The 26,719-nt window shown below is 43.1% G+C and overlaps 1 protein-coding gene and 1 pseudogene across 1 annotated transcript in view; one reads left to right on the top strand and one right to left on the bottom strand.

Annotated features, from left to right (window-relative positions):
* The window catches only part of KPNA7 (karyopherin subunit alpha 7), a 41,040-nt gene that overhangs the window by 13,106 nt on the left and 1,215 nt on the right, over positions 1–26,719 (top strand). Inside the window, exons 2-10 of the mRNA XM_019655560.1 lie at positions 2,439–2,527; positions 4,229–4,357; positions 14,383–14,465; positions 14,893–15,161; positions 16,506–16,588; positions 18,605–18,868; positions 20,274–20,507; positions 22,272–22,454; positions 25,059–25,205. Of these exons, the coding sequence (XP_019511105.1) occupies positions 2,462–2,527; positions 4,229–4,357; positions 14,383–14,465; positions 14,893–15,161; positions 16,506–16,588; positions 18,605–18,868; positions 20,274–20,507; positions 22,272–22,454; positions 25,059–25,205 (1,458 nt within the window). The 5' untranslated portion in view covers positions 2,439–2,461. The remainder of the gene's footprint in view (positions 1–2,438; positions 2,528–4,228; positions 4,358–14,382; positions 14,466–14,892; positions 15,162–16,505; positions 16,589–18,604; positions 18,869–20,273; positions 20,508–22,271; positions 22,455–25,058; positions 25,206–26,719) is intronic.
* LOC109389759 (programmed cell death protein 5 pseudogene) lies at positions 8,629–8,999 on the bottom strand (annotated as a pseudogene).

Here is a 26,719-nt window from a genome sequence, read left to right on the forward strand (position 1 = left end):
ACAGTGTTGGCTGCAAAGCTTAGTGGCCTACTCACAGCGTGCACACAGGAATCAGGCAGACCTGGGCAGAAGTGCTGGCTCTGATGTGTGACAGCTATGGGAACTCCGGGGCTCTATGGCACATGATGTCTAGTATGGTTTCCCCACCTGCAAAATGGGACTATCTCTACCTTTCTATTAATGTTGCTTCATTTAATCCTAAGTGTCCAACAGTCCTGGCATGTAACTATTGTGTTTTGGCCATTGCTCCCTGAAATAGTCCCAGAATACTAGTCTACTCCAGACTTATAAAATGCTATATGTCGTACCTCTTGGAAATGTAGGATATAGCTTCTCATTAAACTCTAACCTCGGATCCCAACTGATAATCCTCTTGAAACTGGTTATTACAGCCTCTTCTGAGCTGGTGTTTTAAAGTGTGTTGTAATTAATAGCAGTGATTTACCTTTTGCTCATTAAAAGCAACTCTTCCTTATGGGGCAGAATTTGAGTTTACTTAAAAGTAGGTGAAAGGATAGGACACGGTTACTCTCTGGCCTGATGTTGCAGGGCTAAAATTGTCCTGCAATATAGGTCTCTCTTTCTGATGTGTGGTGGGAGGTAAAACCGCTTCCAGCTTGAACTTTTAATTGAACTAACCTAAAACCTAAAATTGTCTTAAGCCAGCTTCCATGAGGTGCCTCCCCTGCTTTAAACACATAGCCACTGAGGGACCATGGATGTCACTGAGGTCCCCTCTACATGGGGGGTGGGGTGGCGATGGGGGAAGTGGCCAACACGACCCTGTTAACTAAATGGTTGAAAGCTTCCTTAGGGTTCCTTTGAACCATTGAATCACTGCCCTCCTCCCCAGATTGGGCTGTGCTGGTGGTTGTGGAGGGTGGGGGATTCGTCAACTCCAGGAAGTAATTGGCATTTCCCATTTGCGGATTTTCAAACAAGTTGTAGACTATTCTTGCCTAAGCTCCTAAGGAGACTAATGCTTTAAAACAGGCAAAGCCACTACAATGAAACCTCAGCCTCCGATGACGTGTTCTCCTGTCTTGCTGTGGCTGACTGGTAGCGCTTTTGCTTGGGGACTTGTCCCTGGCCTTGTAGCTACTGGTACTGGAAGTGTCTTTGATACTATATTCTGTTCTGTCTCAAATTCCATTTTTTCTCCTGGTCTCTTACTGGTTCTTCATTCTCTTGGGCCCTAATCAGTGTCACCAAGCCTCCATTCTTGTTCTGGTCTCACATAGAGCTCATCTCCTTAGACATCAGTCTTAGTTCTCTGCTCATGAAATTCTCCAAGTTGTCTACACGATCCCTTCCAAACTGACAGGTCTAAATTAGTCATTCCTACCCACATCATTCTCAGCTGTTGTACACTCAATAGAGTCAATAGACTCTGGTCTTTATCTAGCTTTCTCTTTTCCATAAGGTAGTCTGGCCCATTCTGTATACTTGGAAACAGACAGATATTTATTATGCACATGTAAGTAATGTCATTCTCTGCTGCCTTGTAGAAAGTTCAAATCTGGCCTGATATTAATAATCTTTCATTGGGGGCCAACTCCCTTTGTGACCTTATCACCCACCACCCTCATCCAACAAATATGTGAGTACCTACTTACTATATGCCATGCTTTGTGAAGAGGCCAAGAAATCATACCTAGGACACACATGGTCCTGTTGTTTTGGGGAGTAGGGGAAGGAAGACGCACAAGAAACAAAGTATTGGGTGGTAATAAGAGTTGTTGGAGAGGAAGTGGGCTGGGGCCAGCTCACTCAGGGCATCACAGGGAGCTTGAGTGTTCTTCTAAGGTCAGTGGGCCTCCAGTAGAGGGTTTTTAAGTGGGGAGAATTACATGATCAGAATCTTTTCTCTAAAAGATCACATGGCTTCTGTGTAGAGAAGAGATTGGAATAAGGCAATGGTAGAAGCAGAAAGAATAGCTGGGAGGCAATTGCAGTAGTGTGGATGAAAGATGATGATGATGGCCTGGTCCTGGGTGGAGGCAGCCTACCGAAGAATTAAAAGGAGTGGGTCATACTTGAGACTGTCCTGACCCAATGTGCTGGTAGGTTGGGTGTGGGAGGAGAGGGCCATCTTCCTATCATAGTCTGGTTGGGTTCCACCATCCTGCTCTGTACAGAACTCCTTGGAGACAGTCATATGGAAGGGTTCAGTGCTTTACTTCCAGCCTATCCTAGCCTGGTTCAGGCTAAATGCCTTTGAGATTTCCATTCCTCCTGCAGCCCAGGACTGGTCCCCTCTGAGCTCCCACAGTGCTCGTCACCTACTGAGCTGGCATGTCGGTGCCTATGGAAGTGGACTTCCTGAGTCTGCTCTCCATTCCACTGTAAGCCCTTTAAGGGCTTAGAAACTGATGGTCTTCATATAGTAATCCACACACTAGGCCCTGAAAATCTCTTTTTAATGGTCCTATTTACAGGTGGTTTACTTCTGCCAATCAACATGCCAACTTTAGAAGCTTCAGAAGAGAGGCAGAGAAAATTTAAGTACCGAGGCAAAGATGCATCTGTGAGTATAAAGCAATTCCCTCACTCTGTCAAGGACCAGGACAGTAGGAAGCACAGGGTTGAAATACATTAAAAATGGAGTGGAAGGTGGTGGGGGTGCAGGGAGAAGAGAATGACAAAGCAAAGTGTTCATTGTACATAGGTGCGTGGGTATTCACCAAATAGTTCTTTCAACTTTTCTGCATGTTTGAAATTGTCATAATTAAAAAATTGATGGTGAGGAGGACAAAAACTCAAGAACTTAAGAGTCAGGCAACTATGCACTAAAATCAAGGTGTCCATGTGATCCTGAACCTGTTAACTCAGAGCTTAAGTTTCTTCATCTATAAAACAGGGCTGATACCTGCCTCTTAGGGATTGGATAGCAGCATCAAATGCCTGGCATACAGGTGCTTACCTGCAGCCACTCACGTCCAGGAGGCTTCCCAAGGAGCTAACAGGTTTGGAATACACTAGGACCAACAAGCGTGCCTTGCAGAAATAGGACTTGGAATTGAAAAGTCAAGACTGTTCTTCCAGCTGCTAGGCTGAGCACAAGAGCAGGAGCAGGGAGCCTGTGCTGTGTGTGGATTCTAACTCTCATTCAGTTTCTCTGGTCTCAGTTTTCTGGCTCTAGCTCTGGGTACTAGATCTATGTATCTTGACAGTCATATCATACAAGGTTGGGTACATCTTGGGAATCTGATAGGCAGCTGCGGACGAGAGAGGCACAAGGTCACACAGCTAGCAGGGAGGATACCACCCAGAGCCAAATCACTCTTACACCCTTTCCAACAAGCGTGGCAGTCTGGCTTCCAAGCTCACTACAGATGAAAGGAGACCAGTTAGAACAAAGGAACTGAACCCTCTCTGTGGAGAGCAATGGGCAGGGCCAGGAGGTGAGAAGGGCGAATCCACAGGGAGGGGACACTTAGTGATGGGGCAACAGTTCAATGGGCTCCCTGGGCCCCCAGATGTCCCTGAGTTGCCAGATAACACCATAATGGCACTGTTTTCAATCAAGAAGGATACGGCTTGTTGAAGGAACCAGAAGTATCTAATACATATAAACTTCCTTAAATTAATACTTAAGTCTTTAATCTAAAACTCATCTATCCATATAGGTCAGATCATTTCCCGAGGATTCTCAAAACTACAGTGTCTGAATTTCACTTGCTTTAAGGAGAAAAACATAATTTTTTTTCTGATTTGTTTTAATCTCCCTCAGTCTGGTGTCCAAGTAAAACTCTTGGGACTGGATCAAGATTTGAATGACCCAGAGAGTGATTCCCTAACAGAGACAATGGTTGGGGAAATGTGGGCTGGGGTGTCCCATTCAGAGCCCCACAGTTGGAAGGCCCAGGCCTGCTCTTCGGGAACTAATCAGCACCAGTGATGATGTGCCCAGACTCAGGGCGACGGGAGGCTTTGCTCAGATGTCCCCACAGCTGAGAATAGTGGGCTGCCAAGGGTGTCCGTGACCTTCCTTTACTTGGGGAGGAAGGTTGACCATTTTTCTAGACGTAGTGTAGTAGGAGGAAGCAGAGGAGGTAAACCGAGCCGAGACTATTTACTGGCTGTGTGACCTTAACTCTTCCAGCCTATTGCATCTGTAAAATGAAATCCGGTGCTTTGAAGCACATGCTGAAGGCTAAATGGGGTAACAGACTGACTTCCCAGCTCTAAGGGCTCCAGCGCTTGCTTGCTTGCTTTCCCTCCCTAGATGCGGCGGCAACAGCGGATAGTGGTCAGCCTGCAGCTCCGGAAGGCCAAGAAAGACGAGCAAGCCTTAAAGAGAAGAAATATCACCAGTCTCTCCCCTGACCCAGCTTCTGAACAACCAACCAAAGGGGTATGTTGGAACGTGGCGTTTAGAGCAGTTATGTGTAAAATATATCCTTAGTAAGTTTCTCCGGCTTGAAAATGTTTGATTCAGAACTTGCAAGCTCTAATTGAGGGTCTTGAAGGAAAGCAGTGGAGAGATCATGGTTAGAGTTAAACTGGTGTTGTCTGAAAGCTAAGGGTTGTTATCTTTGTGGCTGTGAGTCTGGGATCTGTGTTCTAATGGGAAGGTGCTACTTCTAATAGAAAATTCACTTGCCACCACTCAGCGGGAAACAGGAAATGAGGGTCACTAAGGTTATCTCACCAGAGGCACCTCCTCAAGATACCTCAAGACTTGCCTAGGACTTGACTGCTTCCCTCTGTCTTCCTTCTCCATCCAGCTAAACTCGCTCAATACAAATCTGGGGTTGACTTCAGGGCCAATACCGTTTTTTGTTTTTTTTTAAATCCTTTCCAGAATAACCTGCCCAGGAGGTTTCCCTTCTTAGAACTCCAATAGTGTTCTATCTACATGCCTTTTCTGATCCACTACAGTCTGTGTCTCACTTTAACTATCCACTCTGCTAGGCTTAAGGCTCCTAGAGAGCAGAGATGGGTGCCGCTTGGGCAGGTGGACCTGAGGATGTGTTACTGGCCATGGAACAGAGTGACTGTAACCATTCTCTAAATTGCCGCAGGACAGCACCATATCTCTACTTAGCTTCATTTGTCTAGAATGGTCCCTAAGAGGCCCCCAACCCAAGGAGGATGAAACTGTGAAATGAAAGAGTTGTTTTCCTTTCTATCCTGTACTAGCATGCCTTTAAAAACAACTAATTCATGTACCACAGAATTCACCCTTTTAAAGTACATAGTCAGTGTTTTTTAGTATATTCACAAGGTTGTGTGACCATCACCATTAGCTAATTTCAGATAATATTCATCACCTTAAATGGAAACCACATACCCTTTAAGGAGTCACTGCTCAAGTCTCTGGTGACCCGAATGTACTTTACGTCCCTATGGATTTACCTGTTCTGGGTATTTTCTATAAATGGAATCTTATACTATGTGGCCTTTTGTGCCTGGCTCATTTTGCTTAGCATCATGTTTTCAAGGTTCAGCCATGTTGCAGCATGTATCATTGCTCCATTCCTTTTGTGGCTAAATAATATTTCATTGTATGGATAGACCACATTTGGTTTATCCACTCATTAGTTGGTGGACATTTGGGTTGTTTCCACTTTTTGGCTATTTCAAATAATGCTGCTATAAACATTTATGTACAAGTTTTTATGTGAACATGTTTTCTTTTTATTTATTTATTTATTCATTTTATTGGGGAACAGTGTGTTTTTCCAGGACCCATCAGCTCCAAGTCAAGTAGTTGTTTCAATCTAGTTGTGGAGGGTGCAGCTCCGTGGCCCATGTGGGGATCGAGCCGGCAACCTTGGTGTTATGAGCACTGAGCTCTAACCAAGTGAGCTAACCAGCCGCCCCTATGTGGACATGTTTTCAATTCTCTTGGGTATATACCTATGAGTGGAATTGCTGGGTCATATGGTAATGCTATGTTTAACTCTTTGAGGGACTACCTGTGCTAAGCTGAATAATGGGCCCCCAAATGACTCCATCTCCTAATCCCCAGAACCTGGGGATGTTACCTTGTATGACTAAAAGGTCTTTATAGACAATTAAGGATCTTGAGATGGGGAGATTATGCTGGATTATCTGATGAGTCCAGTGTAATCACATCGATCCTTATAATGAGAAGGATGAAGGACAAGTCAGAGCAGAAGGTGATATGATGAGGGAAGCAGAGATTAGTGGGCTGTGCTTTGAAGATGGAGGGAGGATGTCACAAGCCAGGGAACACAGGCGGCCCCACTAGAACCTGGAAAAAGGCAAGGAAACAGTCTCCCCTCAGAGCCTCCAGGAGGAACCATCCCTGTTGACACCTTGACTTTAGTCCAGTGAAACTGATTATGAACATCTGACCTCCAGAACTGTGAGAGAACAACATTGTGTTGTTTTAAGCCACTAAATTTGTGGCAATTTTTACAGTAGCAATAGGAAACAAATGTGCTGCCAAACTTGTCCCAAGTAGCTGCACCATTGTATTCTGACATTCTTACCAATACTTTTTATTGTCTATTTTTAGATTATAGTTTCTAGTGGGTGCAAAGGGCTATATTGTTGTGATTTTGATGTTTTTCTAATGACTAATGATGAAAAGCATTTTTTCATGTGCTTATTGGCTATTTGTAAATCTTTTTTTTTTTTAAGATTTTATTGGGGAATTGGGGGAGGGGAACAGCATTGGGGAATCGGGGAAGGGGAACAGACAGGTAGACAAATTGCTGGTTTGTTCTTCAGTCTAGTTGTGGAGGACGTCGCTTCACTGGCCCATGTTGGTATGATCATTGCACCCCTACTGGGTGAGGCAATCAGTCACTAGTCATTGGTTGGCCGCTCACAGTGGCTCACAGCAGCTCTCCCCCGCTGCCGGCCACTCACGCTGGCTGCCAGCCACTCACATAGCTCACAGCAGCCCATTGCAGCAAGGGCTGCAGCCCACGCCATTGCTGGCAACTCACAACAGCCCAGCTCCAGGTTGAGCTGTTGTTCATCATCTTAGCTGTAGAGGGCAGTGTCACTGGCCCTCATGTGGGATCCAAACCGGGGCCCTGCTGCTCAGAGCTGGCGCTCCCAAGCGAGCTCTTAACCAGCTGAGCCACTTGGCCAGCCCTGTAAATCTTCTTAAGAGAAGTGTCTATTCAAACCATTTGCCCATTTTCTAAATCAAGGAATTTGTCTTTTTATTGTTGAGCTGTGAGAGTTCTTTATATATTCTGGATACTAGACCCTTACCAGATATATATGATTTGCAAATATTTTTTCCCATTCTGTGGGTTGTCTTTTCACTGTTTTGATAGAATCCTTGAAGCATAAAGTTTTTAAACTTTGAAGCAGTCCAGTTTATCTACATTTTTCCTTGGTTGCTGTGCGTTAGGTATCATATCTAAGAATCCATTGCCTAATCCAAGGTCTTGAATAGTTACCTTGTGTTTTCTTCTAAGAGTTTTATGGTTTTAGTTCTTCAGGTCATTGGTCCATTTTGAATTAGTTTTTGTAAGTGGTGTGAGTATGGATCTAATTTCATTGTTTTGCATGTGGATATCCAGTTGTCCCTGCACCACCTGTTGAAGAGTAGTCTCTCCCCACTGAATGGTCTTAATACCCTTGTCAAATATCAGTTGACTCTGAATATGATGGCTTATTTGTGGATTCTGAATTCTCTTCCCTTGACCTACATGCTTATCTTTATGCCAGCACAATACTGTAGCTTTGTAGTAGGTTTTGAAATTGGGAAGTGTGAGTCCTCCAGCTTTCTTCTTTTTCAAGATTATTTTAGCCATTCAGGATCCCTTGCATTTCCATATGAATTTTAGAACCAGCTTGTCAATTTCTTCAGTAAACACAGCTCAGATTTTAATGGAGGTTGCATTGAATCTGTAGATTTGTGGAGTATTGCCATCTTAACAATGTTAAGTCTTCCAATTCATGAACATGGGATATTTTTGAATTTATTCTCTAAATTCACTTAAAATTTTCAGTATGTGTTACACTTTTGTTAAAGTTATTCCTAAATATCTTATTCTCTTTAATGCTACTGTCAATTAAATTGGTTTCTTAATTTTGCATTGTTCATTGTGTATAGAAATACAATTGATTTTTGTATGTTAATCCTACAACCTCGCTGAACCTTGTTTATTAGTTCTAAATTTCTGTGTGTGTAGCTTCCTTGGGATTTTTACATCCAGGATCATGTCATCTGCAAATAGAGGTGATTGTTCTTCTTCCTTTCCAATCTGGGTGCCTTTTATTCCTTTTTCTTGCCTACTTAGCCTCTCTAGAATTTCCAATACTATGTTGAATAAAAGTAATAACAGTGGCCATCCTTGTCTTGTTCCTGATCTTAAGGGGAAAGCTTTCAGTCTTTTATCATGATGCCAGTGGTGGGTTCTCTTGTAGATGCCTTTATTAGGTTAAGGAAGTTCCCTTTTATTCCTAGTTTGTTGAATTTTTTTTTTTTAATCATGGAAGGGTGCTGAATTTTGTCAAATGCTTTTCCTACATTTGCTGAGCTGATCAGGTGATTTTTCCTCTGTATTCTATTAATATGGTGTACTATATTGATTTTCATATGCATAAACATTCAATCAGATCTTAACTTCTGCCTAGCATTATCTGTCCTAAAATCATTCCATTAAGCTCCAATGTCTAAGAATCTTAAATTCAGTAATCATCATCAGAGTCCATTACTTTTTTTTCTGTTGAATTTAACTGTGGTTTTCTTTTTTGTTTGTTGACTTACTTTTCCAAGGATTTCAATTTAACTTTGTTCTGTTAACTTCCCACTTAGTTGTCCACATCTTGCCATCTGTATAAGGGTATTCTCTACTGCTTTAGTTTTTTCAGGCTTTACAAGGGCTAAGTTACTTAACGGGCCAGGGCTGACTGACCCAGAACTTGGGCTAAGATACTGTTTCTCATTTCTGCATCCCTGTGCTTTGCTTCCTGTTGTGCTGCATTATCAAGATCCCAGTGCTTAGCCTGCAGCTCGGCCACCTCTGCTTCAGCAGCGCCTCCAGCTCCTCCTCGGCCATGGTGCAGTGGTTGGGGTTGAGCAGCCACAGCCCTACTCACAACCATCTGTGTTATAATATTTTCCGCAGCTCCATGGCGCGAGCTAGGCCCTCCCCAGTCTTTCTACTTTTTTATTATATGCATTTATGGCTGCATATTTCCCTCTAAGCTCTGCTTTAGCTGTATCTTATCAGTTTTTTTATGTTGTTTTTGTTTCATTCATCTCAAAGAATTTTCTAGTTTCCCTTGTGATTTCTTCTTTGACCCACTGGTTATTTAGGGGTGTGTTAATTTCCACCCACTTGTGAATTTCCCAATTTTCTTCTAATATTGATTTCTAATTTCATCCCACTGGGTTGGAGAACATACTTTGCGTGATTTCAGTCCTTATACATTTGTTGACATGTGTTAAGGCCTAGCACATGGCCTATCCTGAACATTCCACGTGCCCCTGAACAGAATGTGCAATCTGCTGTTCCTTAGTGTAGACGTCTGTTAGGTCTGGTTGATTTGTACTGTGTTGGTCTTCTAATAACTTGCTGATAGTATATCTAGTTGTCCCATCTGTTATCGAGAGGGGAGTTGGACGTCTCCAACTGTCCTTGTTGAATCCTCTATGTCTCTCTTCAGTTCTGTCAGTTTTTGCTGCATGTATTTTGAGGGCTGTTGATAGGTACATACGTTTTATTATATTTTTTTGATAGGTGAACTCACTATTATAAAATTCCATTGTTTGTCTTAGGTAACAACTTCTGTTTTAAAGTTTATTTTAATATTGATATACCCGCTCCGTGCTCTTTGGTTACTGTTTGCATGACATATTGTTTTCAATCCTTTTATTTTAAATCCATATGTGTCTTTGAACCTAAAGTGTGTCTCCTATAGACAGCATATAATTGGATCATGTTTTTAAAATCCATGCTGCCAATCCTTGCTTTTTATTGGGAGTGTTTAATGTATTTATATTTAATGTAATTACTGATAAAAACAGGATTTATGTCTACCATTTTTCTATTTGTTATCTATGTCTTTTTTGTGCCTCTATTCCTCCATTACTGTCTTTTTTTGTGTGCTAAATATTTTCTAGTTAAACATTTTAATTTTCCTGTTGTTTCTGTTGCTATATTTTAAAAGTTATTTTGTTAGTTTTTTGTCCTGGGGATAGTTAACATCTTAAAACAACCTGGTTTGGAGTTATACCAACCTAATTTCAATAGTATACAAAAATGGATCCTATATCGCTTCATTCCCTCCCCACCTCCTTTTGCTCTTATTGTCACATAAGTTACCTCTTTATACATTGTATGCCCATCAATATAGATTTATAATTATTGCTTTATGCAGTTGTCTTTCAAATTATATAGAAAAGAGTTACAATCAAAAACATATTTATATGTTTATGTCTTTTACAGTTACAAATATATTTATCTTTACTGGTGTTCTTGATTTCTTACTGTGACTTGAATTATTGTCTAGTTTCTAGTACCTGAAGAACTCTGTTGTAGAGTGGGTTTCTAAACAGATTTTCTTAGTTTTTGTTTATCTGGGAATGTCTTAATTTCTCCATTATATTATAGCTTACTGCATATAGAATTATTGCTTGATAGTCTTTCTTTCAGTATTTAGAATATGTCATCCTGCTGCTCTCTGGTCTCCATGCTTTCTGGTGGTAAATCAACTCTTAATCCTACTGAGGCCTCAGGCATAATGAATTGCTTCTCTTTTGCTGTTTTTAAGATTCTCTTTGTTTTTGGCTTTGATTATGATGTGTCTAAGTGGGAATCTCTTGGTTTTTTCCTATTTGGAGTTCTTTGAGCTACTCAAATGTATACATTGATTTTCATCAGATTTGGTAAGATTTTGGAAATCATTTCTTCAAATATACTTTCTGCCCTTTTCTCTTTCTTCTCTGTCCTGTTTATCATATGTTGGTATGCTTGATGGTGTCTGACATACCTGTAAGAATCTATTAATTTTCATCTTTATTCTTTTTTACTTATCTTCCTTACAATGGATACTTTCACTTGACCTATCTTCAAGTTTACTAATTGTTTATTCTGTGTGTTCACATCTGCCCTTGAGCCCCTTAGTGAATGTTTCGTTTCAGTTATTGTACTTTCCAATTCCAGAATTTCTAATTGGTTCATATTTATAATTTCTATCTCTTTATCAATATTATCTGGTGGAACATCATTCTCATACTTTAGTTCTTTAGACATGTTGTTTGTTCATTTTTTATTTTGAACATATTTAAAGTCTTTGTCTAGTGAGATCAATTTGGGGGCTCCTCAGAGGCAGTTTCTATTGATTTGCTTTGTTTTCATGTGTACATGCCATACTTTACATATCCTGCAGTTTCTTAGACAACTGGTCATTTTCAATAACATTGGGTTGTCGGAAAAGTCACGACGCATGTTTGCAACAGATGGCACTAGTTCATTTTTGGAAGTACTAGAGTCATTCGCATCTATGTTATTGCTATGTCATTTGACAGCTGACAGTTCTAGCTTCATTCTAAAAAAAATTGAGTGATTTGGTTGAGTTTTGGAGATTTTACAACAAGTTGAAGATGGAAGACCAATCTGTGCATTTTTGCCACATTTTACTGTTTTACTTCCATAAAGGGAAGAACTCGCATCAAGCTTGTGAAAAGTTGCATAAAGTTTACAATGACAATGCTCTACAAGAACATCAGTGCCAACGATGGTTCACAAAATTCCGTGCTGGTGATTTTGATCTCAACAACGCTCCTCGGACAGGGAGGCCCACCGAGGTTGATGACAACAAAATAAAGGCATTGATCGAGTCAAACCCACATCACATGAAATGAGAGATTGCAGAAACATTGAACATCCATCATTCAAGAGTTCACGGCCACCTGAAGAAGCTGGGATACGTAAGCAAGCTCATTATTTGGATTCCGCATAAGCTCAAAGAAGTTCATTTGATGGCGCATATAAACATCTGCAATATGCTCATTAAACATGAGGAAAATCCATTTTTTGTTTTTTGTTTTTTTTTTAAAGATTTTTATTGGGGAATTAGGGGGATAGGAACAGTGCTGGGGAATTGGGGGAAGGGGAACAGACAAGTTGCTGTCGTTTTTTGTTCTTCAATCTAGTTGTGGAGGATGTCGCTTCACTGGCCCAAGTTGGCACCATCATCGCGCTCTTCTCTGGCGAGGCAGATCAGTCGCCGGCTTCTGGACGACCGCTCACTGCGGCTGCTGGCCGCTCACGCTGGCTGCTGGCTGCACATGGTAGCCCATGACAACCCACTGCCACAGGGGCTGCAGCCTATGCCCTCGCCGGCGACTCCTGGCAGCCCAGCTCCAGGTTGAGCTGTTGTTCAGCATCTTAGCTGTAGAGGGCAGTGTCACTGGCCCTCATATGTGGGATCCGAACCGGGGCTCTCTGGCATCCCAAGTGAGTTCTTAACCATCGCGCCACTCGGCCGGCCCAACAATCCATTTTTTGAAGCGACTCATAACTGGTGGTGAGAAGTGGATTGTTTACAACAATATGGTGCGCAAACGGTCTTGGTCCCAACGTGAGGATTCGCCTCAAATGACATCAAAAACAGACATTCATCAGAGGAAGGTTATGCTCTCAGTGTGGTGGGATTTTTAAAGGTGTGTTTTTTGAGCTCCTACCAAGGAACCAAACAATCATCTCGAATGTGTACTGTCAACATTTGGACAGTTTGAACGAATCCATCATCCAGAAACGTCCAGGGCTTGTTAATAGTAAAGGAATTGTGTTCCTTCATGACAACACGAGACCACACAAGTTTGATCACCCGTCAAAAATTATTGGAGCTTGGATGGAATGTGTTGCCACACCCACCATACTCGCCTGACCTTGTGCTGTCAGACTTCCACTTGTTTCGCTCTATTCAAAGCTCCTTGCGTGGTATAACGTTCAATTCAGATGAGGCTATAAACCTGCACCTTGTTCAGTTTTTCACAAATAAAGACAAGTCCTTCTATGAGTGAGGAATTAGGAAGTTCACTGAAAGATGGCAAAAGGTTATTGAACAAAATGGGCAATATATCATTGATTGATCTTTGTTCTTTATATAAATAAATGACCTTTGAAAAACAGACAAAATACGTCATGACTTTTCCGACTACCCAATATAATGTGGCAACTTTGGACATCAGATCCCCCTTGCCCAGGGTTTTTAGTTGTTGCTGGTTATTGTTTTTTGTTCAGTGACTTCTGAAGTGCTTTTGTAAAGTCTGTTTTCTTATGTGTGGTCACTGAGTTCTCTGCTCAGTCAACTTAGTGGTCAGCTAATGATTGGACAGATTTTCTTAAAAACTTGGAACCAAAAATTCACCCCATTTTTGCAATGGTGTTCTATGTACATGTTGGGACATGCCTTCAACACTCAGCCAGGCAGTTGACAACCCTGTCTTAAACCTTCACTTCTTGCTTGCACAGACTATCAAAGTCAATCAGAGATGAGAGCTCAGGGCCTTCTCAGTTTTTTGTAAGCATGTGCAGTCCCATACATGCACATGGCTTTCTAAATTTTCAGGACTATGTCAGAGCTTTCAAAGCCACTGTGAACATCTCATTTCCTAGCTTTTCCTTTTAAGTTTCTTGGTTGGTCTATTGTTTGCCCCAATTGTTATTCAACACCCCCCTTCCCCCAAGCAGCTGTGAAGTTAAACATCTTCCTCTAATTGTTTTTAACAAATACCCTCAGGGAAAAGACTTGTGCATTGTGTGACATATGAGTCAAATAAAGTGAATCTTACAAATGGGATCTCCCAGGAAACTACCAGACAGGTCAAATAATAATTCTCTGAGAATGAGACTTTAAAGGAGCAACAACTATTCTGCCTCCTCCAGTGGCTGCTGAGCTGTTTGTTTTCAAGGCTACCATGAAGCTGGTGTAGGTGGGAATAAGGTAAGGCAAAGTGCCACAGTGCTCACTGTCCTTACTTAAATCTAGACATTTTTCTTGAATAGGAAAACTCTTTTAGGTTTGTATAAAACAACTGCTGAAAGCCTTTGGTCAGTTTCTAGAGTTCTGAAAATTTGATTCTGACTATTGTCAGTTTTCTTATTGCATTTATGGAGGAGAGAATTTTTGGAGGTCGTTTGCCATTTTTGCTGACATCCACTAGCATGTTCTTACTGCATGTGATAAAAAAGGAGTTGGGGATGCAAGTGATGATAGGAATTACCTGTCCCTGAGAGCATGAGGAGTGTCCCAGAGATCTGTGAGACCTATGACACCCCCAAATGCTTTTCCCTCCCATAATATAGACCAGCACGCAGATTGGGACATACTCTTCAAGCCAGCCTGTTCTAATCAGGTAGATGGCTAGACTAGATGCCCTTCATGGTTCCTTTTGGCAGACACCTGACATGAATGTGTGTCTCCTTGCAGGTCAGCCTCACCCTGCAAGAAATAATCAATGGTGTGAATGCCTCTGATCCAGATCTATGTTTCCAGGCCACCCAGGCAACCAGGTATCGCCAAACAGACTTCTGCTATTGACAGGTTCATAGCTAGAAATGAGCTCCGGCGGCCTATTTGGCTTCTTGGCAGTGGCAAAATGCCCACACAATATAAGAAAAGGCTAGTCTATCCAAAAGTGAGACTAAGTATCTCCTCTACACTGTCCTTGAGAAAATTTAAGATACACAAGTGTTGTCAGAGATGAATTGCTTAATTTAAATCGGCCGCTACAGGAATCTCAGTGATAGATAATACCTGAAGGGAAAACGTTGCTTCATCACTGCAAAGTGCTATAGGCTAAAGTCTAGGACATTAAGTGGCTCTGGTCAGCTGTTTGTCTCATGTGATAGTTAGGAATGCCAAGAACATCTAGAAAGGACGTTCTTAATACCTGATTCATGTGACTCGTGTTTTTTTCTTTTCTCTTTCATTGAAAAGGAAAATGCTATCCCGGGAAAGGAACCCTCCTGTAAACCTGATTGTTAAAGCAGGACTCATCCCCAGGCTGGTGGAGTTCCTGAAGGCATCACTTCACCCCTGCTTGCAGTGTGAGGCCGCCTGGGCACTGACCAACATTGCTTCAGGGACTTCAGAGCAGACTCGAGCTGTTGTGGAAGCCGGAGCCCTCCAGCCCTTGGTTGAGCTTCTGTCTTCCGCGCATATGATTGTGTCTGAACAGGCAGTGTGGGCCCTTGGTAATATAGCAGGTAAGACTCTCCTTTCAGGGGGCTAATAAAATAGTGGGCCAGGCACATGGCATGCGATGGGATTCCTTTAGTATTGTGAACTCCATACTTTAAGTCTAAGTGCCTAGAAATGCTGGGGAAAGTACAACAGGCTTTTCCGAAATTGAGTCAAGTTCAGAGGCCAAAAATTAAAGCTAAAACCAGATAATGCCACACGTACAGAAGCTGCAGGCTACCGAGGGACATCTGCCAATACCAGGTCCTACAGCCTCAGGTTTTGATGGCTTCAGGAACAAAGACAAGCCTTTGGCTCATGCAGGATGGGGATTTATGACAGACCCTTACATAACCAGGACCCTAAAAGAATTCTACCTCCAGTGAAAGTTGCCAAAGGAACATACAACAAGCGTTTCCTTACCTGTGGGTAAAGGTCTCCCCTGAAAATACCATCCTAAGATTGGCCTTATAGATTTGGGACTTGATGCTCTATTCCCTGCGTGGTCCAGGAAAGCCCGAGCTGGAGTGAGTGCTACAGGGTTGGCGGGTCCAGGATTCCTGGCTGAATATAAATAAAATGTTCTCTGGGGGAAACGAACTCAATTGGGCTTCTCAGGATTTTGACATTGTAAGATCAACCAAAGATAAGCGTTTTCAAGTTCAAAGAATCTACACCCCGCCAAGACTGAGTCAGCAGAAACAATCTGATTAAACCTCAAACTTCAGATATTGGGATTAGCAAACACAGAGTATAAAACCAGTCTGCCTTTTTAAGTGCTTGCAGAAATAGAGCATCGATTGCAAAGACTTTCTCTCATCTTGCTTGGTTCAGTAAGGAACCGGCAAAATTCCGTGGTATAATGTAAAAGCCTTCCCTGATGGCTGAAGAATCACAGACTGAGACTTCTAGGGCCTAAAATTGGTATGATAGCTGATGACAGCTCCTATCCATCTCCCAGGCTGTGTTCTGAGTTGCATTTGGAAGTGACTGTCCTGTGCTAAGATCTTCTGGGAAGACAGTTTAGTCTATAATGGCATTTGTCTTCCTGAGAACCACACTGTGACAGGCCAACAGCATTTAGCGCACTGCCTGGGCCCAGTCAGCTGGCTCCTTTATGCATCCACAGACTGCGCCATGGCCATTGCTGTTGTGTGGTGCCTGCTCATCACCTGCTCTTCACCTCAGGCCTATCCCCCAGTCCCCAGGTTGGAGACACTGGATCTCGTTCAGGAATATCCTGTCTACTTGCCCAACCCAGGAAGGAGTTTTGGCCTCTCACCCTTTACACACAGTTTTTAAAAACTAGTCACAGACCTCAGGATTCTCTTCGTTCCCTCTTTGAAGGTCATGTTCTTATCTATTCGTAGGTGATGGCCCAGAATTCAGAGACTTGGTTATTGCAAGCAACACCATCCCACATCTGCTGGCCCTGGTTTCATCAAACATACCGGTGAGCATCTTTAAATTAGAAAAACCTAGCTCGGTAGGAAGTTCCCAAAGTTGGGAAATTGGGGAAGTACTTCCAAATCCATTCGAGGCCATGTGGTTGCTGGCTGCCCCCTGTGATAGCAACTATAAACAAGTCCAAGGACTAACTATCACTTTGGATAGAAATTGATCCAAATGTGTCCTCAGCAGGCAGGAGCACTGATCTTTCTTTTGAGGGCATTGGAAGAAGTCCATGAAGGCTTTTCTAAGCTTACATTCCTGCAGAAGTAGATGACTAAGCTCTCCATTCAAGGGGCACAGACAGAATTGGTGGCTCACCAGTTCTTTTCTTAGGTAACAGGGTCTAGGTTTGAAGCTGAGAGTCAAAGTTGATTGATGTGGCAACAACAGAGGACTCCCTGGATTAGAAGTTCTAGCTTTGCCTCAAACAACAATGAAGAGAAGTTAGCTTCCAAAAGCCAAGGGAATACATACCCAGGCCTCAAGGTGGGAAAAGACCTACATGGTTAGACCCAGAAAAGGCTGGCATGACCACGGGTTTTGTAAGAGAGAGCAGTGTGAGATGGCACTTGGGCCAGGGGACTTGGCCATCATCCCGGTGGCACAGAGAAGCCTTTGAAGGATTTCAAGGCAGGCAGTGAAGTGGTCCAATCTTTCAGAAAGACGCTCTGGCTGCTTATTGTAGAGTGATAGCAGAGGGAGATGGTGAAGCTGATGGACCTGGGACACCACTGTACAAAACATACAAGGGAGACATAAAAAAGCAAGGATGCCCCAGATTCTGGTGGTTTTAGATAACTGTCCTCCTAGAGAAATGAGGACAAAGGAGGGAAGAAGGAATTAGAGGCTTAGTTGTCCATTTAAGTTGAAGTAAGTAAGAGACACCATGGCAGCAGCATCAGGTAGGTGGATATGCAGCTCTAAATAGTTGTGCACACGTGTGTCATTCAGCTGGTTAAGACCAACTAGAACAGGGGTCAGCAAACCCAACCTGGCCAGCTGCCTGCTTTTGTAAATAAAGCTTTATTGAGGCACGGCCATGCCCATTCATTGACATACATATTGTCTGTGGCTTTTGTAGCGTGACAATGGCAGAGTTGACTAGTAGTAATAGAGACCCTATGTGCCGGCAAAACTGAAAATGTTTACCATCTTGTCCTTTATAGAAAAGTTTGCCAACCCCTGACCTAGCTGGCGTGTGAGGAGAGCCCGGGACCAAGTCCTGGGGGCTCTGACATTCATAGGTCAGGCAGAGCCAGCCAAGAACACTGAGAAGAAGGTCCATTCAACAACAGACAACCAGGTTTGATGCCAAGAAGGGAATGGCTGGCTACTAAATACAACGGAGAGAGGCAGTAAATTTAGGGCGGGAAAGCAGCTGTGGAATTTGGTGACTTGGAAAGAGCTGATTTCATCACTAACTAAGAAGTAGGGGCAGAAACCAAAAGCATAGATGGGAAGCTACAAGGTAGGTAGTGACTATAGATGGCTCCTTGAGGAGGGACTCAGAAACAGAAGTGGGTGATGGCTGGAGAGGTGCCACAGGTCAGGGTTGAAGGTTGCAGAGTGTGTCTCTATACTGATGGGAGCAATCCAGGGGAGAGGTGGTCCTGGGGACAGAATCTTTAAAAGTGAAAAGTGATGAAATCCAGGGGCAGGCAGGGTAGGGAGGCTGATCCTCAAATAGAAGATCAGAAGTGTGGTTATGACGTGTTGGTTACAGACTGGTGGGAAGAACAAGTCACTCCTGCTCCATCTTTGATTTGCCAATGAAAAGTGATATGAGGTCATCAACAGAGTGGGGTGGGGAAGGACATTTTGAAGACTAAGGAAACCTCCATCAAACATTTGAGTAGAAAGCATAAAGCTCATCCTCGGCGTCCCTCATGTCCGTCACTACTGAGGACAAACTCCTGTTTGACACTCAAACGCAGTAATATTAATCAAAGCTGGCAAGGACACGCCACCGCATGCGTTGCATCTTTGCACCGATGCTGGAAGCAGTCTCTTGTTACAGATTACATTTCTGCGGAACGTCACATGGACCTTGTCCAACCTGTGCCGAAACAAGAACCCGTACCCTTGCCCAAAAGCTGTGAAGCAGATGCTGCCTATCCTCTTCCACCTCCTGCAGCACCAAGACAGCGAGGTTCTCTCTGACACCTGCTGGGCCCTGTCCTACCTCACCGAAGGCAGCAACGAGCGCATCGGCCAAGTGGTTGACACAGGCGTCCTGCCCAGGCTGGTTGAGCTCATGGCCAGCTCGGAACTCAACGTCTTGGTAAGTGTCCCAGGTCCCATCTGTCTCGGTATGGGCCTGCCGATAGAGTCAGGCATTGGTTTCACTGTAGCAAGGTCAGTCCTTTCCCCACCCCGGGTCTCCCACACTCAGCTCTAATCCTTTACGTTGAACAAAGCTTGTCATGTGCATTTCCCTGGTCTGCTACTCTTGAAGCCAAACAACTTGAATCTATTTTGATCTCAAACCCTATTGGGTCTTAAGTAACATACTTTTTCTTAATCTGATAACTAGAAAATACAGATTAAAATTGTGTATAATCCTTACACCCAGGCAACTATTATTTTGTGGCCTTTCCTTCTACTGGTCTATGCAAGTAGCTGTTAACAAGTTGGCTTATACAGGGCGCGCACGTGTGTGTGTGTGTGTGTGTGTGTGTGAATGTAAAGCTCATGTAACATTTGAGTTTATTACTAAAGTATGAAAGGAAATTCCCTCTTATCCTCTCCCCAGTTTGTTCTCTAAAACTACTTTGAATATAGGTGAAAAGTAAGTAAAAGCAATATCAAATAGTTTTGTACATTATGAAATATGTCACTTATAGAATATATTTCTTGAAAATGTAGTTTACAATGTGGATGCTGCTTTTGACTTCTATGCCTAATGCTGTACCTTATGCAGCCTTTGTGATCATCTAGTCTGAGAGTAACATAGTATTCCTCAGAGGTCAAGGTTAGTTTGAGGATAGTGCTGGTGTCATGGAGGGTATAAAGAAAACATCTATAAGAAGTTCCTTATTCTGGGGGTTTGGGGCCAAGTTGCCAGTCCTGTTATTGGCCTATAGCACCACTTCCACTTGTCAATGTGAGTAGCAGATACCCAGCATAATAGGCTAGGAAAAGTCTAAAACTGTCGATGGGATATGCTGGGCTGCCACTACAGTGCAGAGAAACCAAAATAAATCCAGTGAACCCTCCTAGGACAGTTGTCTTGAGCCCAGTTGCAGACCCCTCCTAGGGACCTTCAGAGTTATTGAGATGGGTGTTTGTGACAATACCAACAAATGCCATTGGGACCTCATTAGCTCCAATTAAAGTACAACAGAAACTTGACACTGGTGCTAGATATAAATTCAATCGACAGTATTACATTAGAAACACTACAATCAATTTTGTAGTTTTCCCAGTCTAAGGATGTAAAAGGGACCACGTCGTTTCTTGATAAAGGTATCCCTTGACTTCTAGTCCACTTGAGCCAGCACTATTGGGAGGCTGGCAAGTACCTCTAAGCTCTATAAACAGCCATCAATGTGCTGAATTAAGAAGGGGTGTGGATATAATCATTGCCATCAGCATAACATGACTCATGCTTGGGAGGGCACAGATCTTGGTGTGATTGTCACCTTCCACTGTGATAAATTTGCAATATTCTAGCCTTGTTCTTCCAGACCCCCTCTCTCGCCACTGTGGGGAACATCGTCACGGGAACAGACCTCCAGACACAGGTGGCCATCGATGCGGGCATCCTGAGTGTGCTGCCCCAACTTCTGAGGCACCCCAACTCCACCATCCAGAAGGAGGCAGCCTGGGCCCTGAGCAACGTGGCCGCAGGGCCCCACCAGCACATCCAGCAGCTGATTGCTTGCAATGTGCTGCCTCCCTTGGTGGCTCTGCTAAAAAATGTAAGTGGTACACTCAGTCCAACTGGCCCTGTATTGAACTCTTTCAGGAATTCAGACACAGGAGAAGAAGCAAACTAATTGAGATCACAACGATGCTATGAAACATTAGTTTCCTAACTCTCCCGAAAAAAGGGAGGGGGGTGGGCATCCCATTTTGAACAACCCATGAAAAATTTAGAAGACTAAACAAGCATTATTCAATGAAAAGGTGGCCCCACAGCTCAAATATCCAGAAAAATCTTGAGCTGGTAAATAGTAGCTTATCTCTGTGTAATGTTCAAAGAATGTGCCACCTACTCTTTACTTGCCAAAAGACGGAAAAGGTTCGTTTACTTTTACAACGAAAAACATATCTGGTTATGGTGATATAGTACACTGAAGAAAGGTGGCCTTTTCAGTATAAAAATCACATTGAATAAAGTGGTAATATACACAGAAAATCCAAATATGAAAGTAGAAATACAATAAAACTTCCTTCTTCCTCCTGATTGTCACTTCCCTCCCCCAGTACAATATCACCAGCATTTCTTCTTACCACCTTTTAAAGCTGTGCTTTCCTGCTAAGGTGTTTCTGCTCTGAGAGTGGATGGTGGGTTTCCAAGTTTTCATTAAGTATGAAAAGGCTAGGCCAGGTGTGAAACCCAAACCATAGCATCTTTCAATCTATTAGACCAGGGGTCGGCAAACTGCGGCTCGCGAGCCACATGCGACTCTTTGGGTACGTTCCATCTCAAAAGTCTGCTGACCCCGGGAAGGGCTAATCCTGTCCCTCACAACAATTTATAAATTATTTGAGAGCCATAAATGTATTTTTACATAATCATCATTATGTGAATAATATCCTTTAAGATTTTTATAAATGAAACTATGATAGTTTTATTTTCATTTTCAATTTTACTTCAGAGCCACATGTACGTAGCCAAAGAGCTGCATGTGGCTCGCGAGCCAGAGTTGGCTAACCCCTGGCGGCTCTTCCATCTCAAAAGTTTGCCGACCCCTGGATTAGACGCTTCCTATCCTGTGTTCTACCGTGAGTCTGTGCATATTCTAATCAGAAGCATCCAGTCATGAATCAAGAAGTAATCTCTTTTCAAACTCTGCCGTTTGAACTATAACTTGCTTGGAGCCGTAAGTTGTTTGGTTTTTTATTTTTGCCTTAAATTGAGGTCACAGTTTTCCCAGGCCACAAAATGGGAACAACTCCTTCTCCCAGGGATAGAAAGACCCATGATAAATTACTCCCATATCTCTGGACCATGTGCTTTTCATAAATGCAAGGGATGCATTGAGTGATATGTCAGTGGTCTTCTGGCACATCTGGGCTGGCTCAGTCCCCAATATCACATCTGTGTGCTCAGCTTTGTAACTATGGAACTTCTTGCCCAAAGTTTTACTGGACAGAAAGCCTAGAAATGTAGACATAGGCTAGAATCTAAAATTCCAAGCATAATTCCTAATCTATATTAATTACCTGGATTAGTATATATTGGTCCTATTTTTCCCATAAACTGACTTAAGGAAATGAATCTGTTTGAACTTAGAAACTCCCTCTAAAACCCCATATGAGTCTGCCTGCCTCTTTCTTGGCTTCTCAGAGATGCTGTCTTCTGCTGCAGAGCTAGAGGCAAGTTGCCAGGGTGTTTTGTGTAAATCGCATGTACAGTTCTGACTGTCACCAGCCTACCTAGAAACGGAACCAAGTTAGTATCACTATATTTAAGTTCTTCAGGATCTGTAAGGAATGTACATGTTCTCTTTCTGCAGGGAGATTTTAAAGTCCAGAAAGAGGCTGTCTGGATAGTGGCTAACTTCACAACTGGGGGCACCGTGGACCAGCTGATCCAGCTCATCCACTCTGGAGTCTTGGAGCCACTGGTGAACCTGCTCACCATCCAAGACACCAAAATTATCATCATCATCCTGGACATCATCAATTTTCTCCTCCAGGTGAGCTTTTCTGAACAGGTTGGTTTCTAAACAGCAGTCTCCAAACTTAAGACATTTAAGGTGGTTCTTAAAGCCCAAGTAAGAGTCCTTTTCCTGGCCACCCCCTTATTCCCTCCCTCTGTCCAGATGTTTTATGGAAAATAACAAGAGACCTTTCAAAGAAGGTCCATTATCTTCATGTTCTCAAATGAGCATCTCTATGCCCAGCACTATTTTAGATGCTCAGTGTATGACAGAGCAAAGTCCTTGATCTCACTGAGCTTATGTAGTGGTAGGGAGGAGAGCAGGCACATTAGGTGGGGAGTTATGGGTAAATATAGCTGATAAAGAGGCAGTCACTGATGGCTTGGAGTGGGGAGGGAATCTCTAATATGCAATAGTTAGGAGAAACTTCTCTGAGGACTAACATGTGAGCAAAGACCTCAAAGAAGTGTGTGAGTCATGTGGCTATCTGGGGAAGAACATTCTAGGTGAAAAGAAGAGCAAAGGGGAGGGTGGCCAGAGCAGAGCAAAGGGATGGAGTAGAAGGTAGTGGGAGATCAGACTCAGGGCACCCAGGGGCCAGATCACATAAGATTCATGAGAACTCTGACTGACTCCAAGTGAGATGGAGAAACCAATCGATGGTTTGAAGCAGGAAACAAATAGTTATCCACATGGCAGGCTCTAGTGGGCTTAAAACACACACATATTATCTCGCATAGTTTCCAGGGTTAGGAGCCACTTAGCTGGATGGTTCTGGCTCAGGGTCTCTCACGAGGTCCAAAATGTCACTTGGGGCTTCAGTCTCATCAGAACACTTGGTGGAGGCTCAGGGTCAGCTTCCAAGATGACTTACTGACGTGCCTGGGAAGTTATTCTCACCACACAAACCTCTCCATAGGATGCTTGAGTGTCCTCCCATCGTGGCAGCTGGCTTCCCCTGGAGCATGTAATCTAAGAAAGCAGGTGGAAGCCCCTCTGTCTTTTAGGATCTATAAAGGGGTTCATTTCAACAACACCCTGTTGGTTACACAGATCAGCCCGAACCTATGTAAGGGTGTGAATAAGAGGAGGCAGGGATCATCTGGGACCATCTTGGTTAAGGTCCTTTTGAAAAGTTTCAAAGTAACACCAGGGAACTCCTTTTGAAAGCTCATCTTAAGCACCCTTTTCATGTAACTGTCTTGAAAAGAACAGACCTAAGTCAAGAACAGATTTGAAACACAGCCCAATTAGACACTGAGACTTCGAGCCAATCACACAGAGAGGACTTGGCAGCCAGTAGACCAAGTTGGACATAACACATTTGTGAAAGCACACTTGTGCTTTCATCTGCTTCATTTAAATTAAACACTTGGGATTTTTCCTTGGGAGAGTCTAGGCAAATCCCACCTGATGGACCAGTGAAGCCCCTGGATCAGAGACAGTAGGTTAGAAAGATCTAGATAAGGCAGGAGAAAGCTTCAAATGGGCAGCAGAGGGCAGTTGACATTCTCTGAAGTAACTTTGGGGCCATCTGCTATTAGGGTCCGAAATCCTTCTCCAGGGCTCCTGCTGCCCTCCACAGTCCAGATGTCTTTCTGAGGCTAACCTAGCATATTGATTCCTTTCCTAGTTTCTTCACTCAAATACGGTAACTCATTTTGGACCCACAGATAAGATGAGAGGGTATCAAGGCTTTGACAGACCCTCATCGGGTAAAAAACATGGCTCAAAGGATGTTGCATTTGATCCACAGGTTTTTTATTGCTGCTCACAAAATAGCGAGCAGAGCTTTTCCGGGCATGACAGCAAAATTTGTTCTTTATCTCTCTCTACAACTGAACTACTCCCTTGTCTCATAACACACAGCAACTTACTGCTTCAAAATTTTGTCCTCGCCATTCCTTCTTTTGGGAATGTCATTCTTCTGTGATGGGCTTGGCACAGTATTGTCCATTATAAGGCCTTGTATTACAGCCTGAGCCTTTTGTGTACATCTTCTGTAACTTAAACCTCTGACCGTTTATTATACTTTCTACACCGTAGAAATTATTTACCTGTCTCCCCAATAGTACGGGTTATGAAAGGCCTTCTTTAAATTACATGGGCATCTCCAGTGTGGGTGCCTTGCCCATGGTATATGGACACATGTTGGAGTGGATGAATAGCCCTGGATGACAAATCCTCGCAAGTTATTTGTTTCCAGGGACTTCATTATTTGTAATGGTGGAATTACAGGGGCCTCTTGTCCCATCTCTCAAGGCTTTCAGGGAGTATAGAGCCAAAACACCTGCATTTACCTAGCTTTACTTGAACATTCTTTCAAACTTATTTAAAACAATTTCCATTAATTAGACAGGGGATATCTACTAAATAGCGATAGAGGTACATTTATGGATGGCAGCATATCCAGCAAAAGAAATAGCATATGTTGTGCTGTGAAGAGAAACCTAAGTATATATAACACAAATACCCAAAGTGGGAAGACGACCCGACCGTGCAGTTTTCAATCAATTTGGGAAAAGCGAAACCTTGACTGCCCATTCTGGAACGGGAGCCTTGGTCTGATTCCACCAGAGAAGCTGTCCCGCCTCAGGCTTTTGCTCAGAGTCTCACTCCCTCTCATCCCATCACCCCCAGGCAGCAGAGAAGCATTTGGAGAAGGAAAACCTGTGTCTTCTGATAGAAGAACTTGGTGGGGTTGATAGAATCGAGGCTTTACAACTTCACGAGAACCATCAGGTTGCCCTGACTGCTTTAAACATTATCGAGAACCACTTTTGTGAGGTAGGTGACTTCCGAGTGTAAGATATTTCAGGTGCCTGTGCTGCCACTGCAGGGCGAGTGACAGGACAGGCCGGCTTCTCACGCCTGAGCTGAGCTCCTCCCCAAGCCATGCTGTACTGGCCTCCTTGGAGTGGCAGCTCCTGGCTCCTGGAAACTGTTCTCGTCCCATAGGAGTCTGTCCTGTTGCCTCTGGTTTTGAATTTCACTCTTGTTTTCCTACTTGCCAAATTTTGGGGGAGGGGAGCAGGATGGGAGGGGATGTGATGCTAAAGTGACTTGTTATTGAAAAATTCAAACTAAGGCAGGCCAGCTTTTGAAATACCATTTTGCTATTTACCGCCTTTTGTTTCTTTCCGGATGTTTGGGGATGAAGTCTACAAAAGGCTTCTAAGCTTTCTGCAGGAGCAGGGAATAATGATCAGATAACAGACATTTTAAAAATTGTTTTTATTATGGTAAAATATGCATAACAAAATTTACAATTTAAACAATTTTTAAATGTACAGTTTAGTGGCAATAAGTACCTTTACACTGCTGTGCAGCTATCGCTACTGTCCATCTCAGAACTTTTTCATCTTTCCAAACCAAAACTCTGTCCCCATTAAACACTAACTCCCCAAACCCCCTCTTCTAGCCCCTGGGAACCACCATTTTACTTCCTGTCTCTGTAAATTTAACTACTATAAGTACTTCATTTAAGTGGAATCATTAGTATTTTTCCTTTTGTGACTGGCTTATTTCACTTAGCACGGAGGAACCTTGAAGACATTATGCTATAGTATATGTCAGAATGTCTTCCCTTTCTAAGGCTGAATAATATTCCATTGTATGGATAGACCACACTTTGTTTATCCATTCATCCACTGATGGACACTTGGGTTGTTTCTACCTTTTGGCCATTGTAAATAATGTTGCTATGAGCGTGGTAGTACAAGTATCTGTTCAAGCTCCTGCTTTCAGTTTTTGGGGGTATAAACTCAGCAGTGGAATTGCTGGATCATATGGTAATTCTATTTCTAAAATATGATGAGCCTCCATACTGTTATCCATAGTGGCTACACCATTTACATTTCCAACAGCAATGCACAAGGGTTTCCATTTCTCAGAATTCTTACCAGTACTTGTTTTTTATTTATTTATTTATTTTATTATTATTTTTAAAGATTTTTATTGGGGAATTGGGGAGATGGGAACAGACAAGTTGCTGTCGTTTTGTTCTTCAGTCTAGTTGTGGAGGACGTTGCTTCACTGGCCCAAGTTGGCACCCTCATTGCGCTTTTCCTGGGCGAGGCAGATCAGTCGCTGGCATCTGGACGGCCGCTCACTGCAGCTGCTGGCCACTCACGCTGGCTGCTGGCTACATACGGTAGCCCATGGCAACCCACTGCCACAGGGGCTGCAGCCTACACCTTCGCCAGTGACTCACGGCCACCCAGCTCCAAGTTGAGCTGTTATTCAGCATCTTAGCTGTGGAGGGCAGTGTCACTGGCCCTCATATGTGGGATCCGAACCGG

Source organism: Hipposideros armiger, unplaced genomic scaffold (genome assembly GCF_001890085.2).
Source record: "Hipposideros armiger isolate ML-2016 unplaced genomic scaffold, ASM189008v1 scaffold_242, whole genome shotgun sequence".
NCBI lineage: Eukaryota > Metazoa > Chordata > Mammalia > Chiroptera > Hipposideridae > Hipposideros > Hipposideros armiger.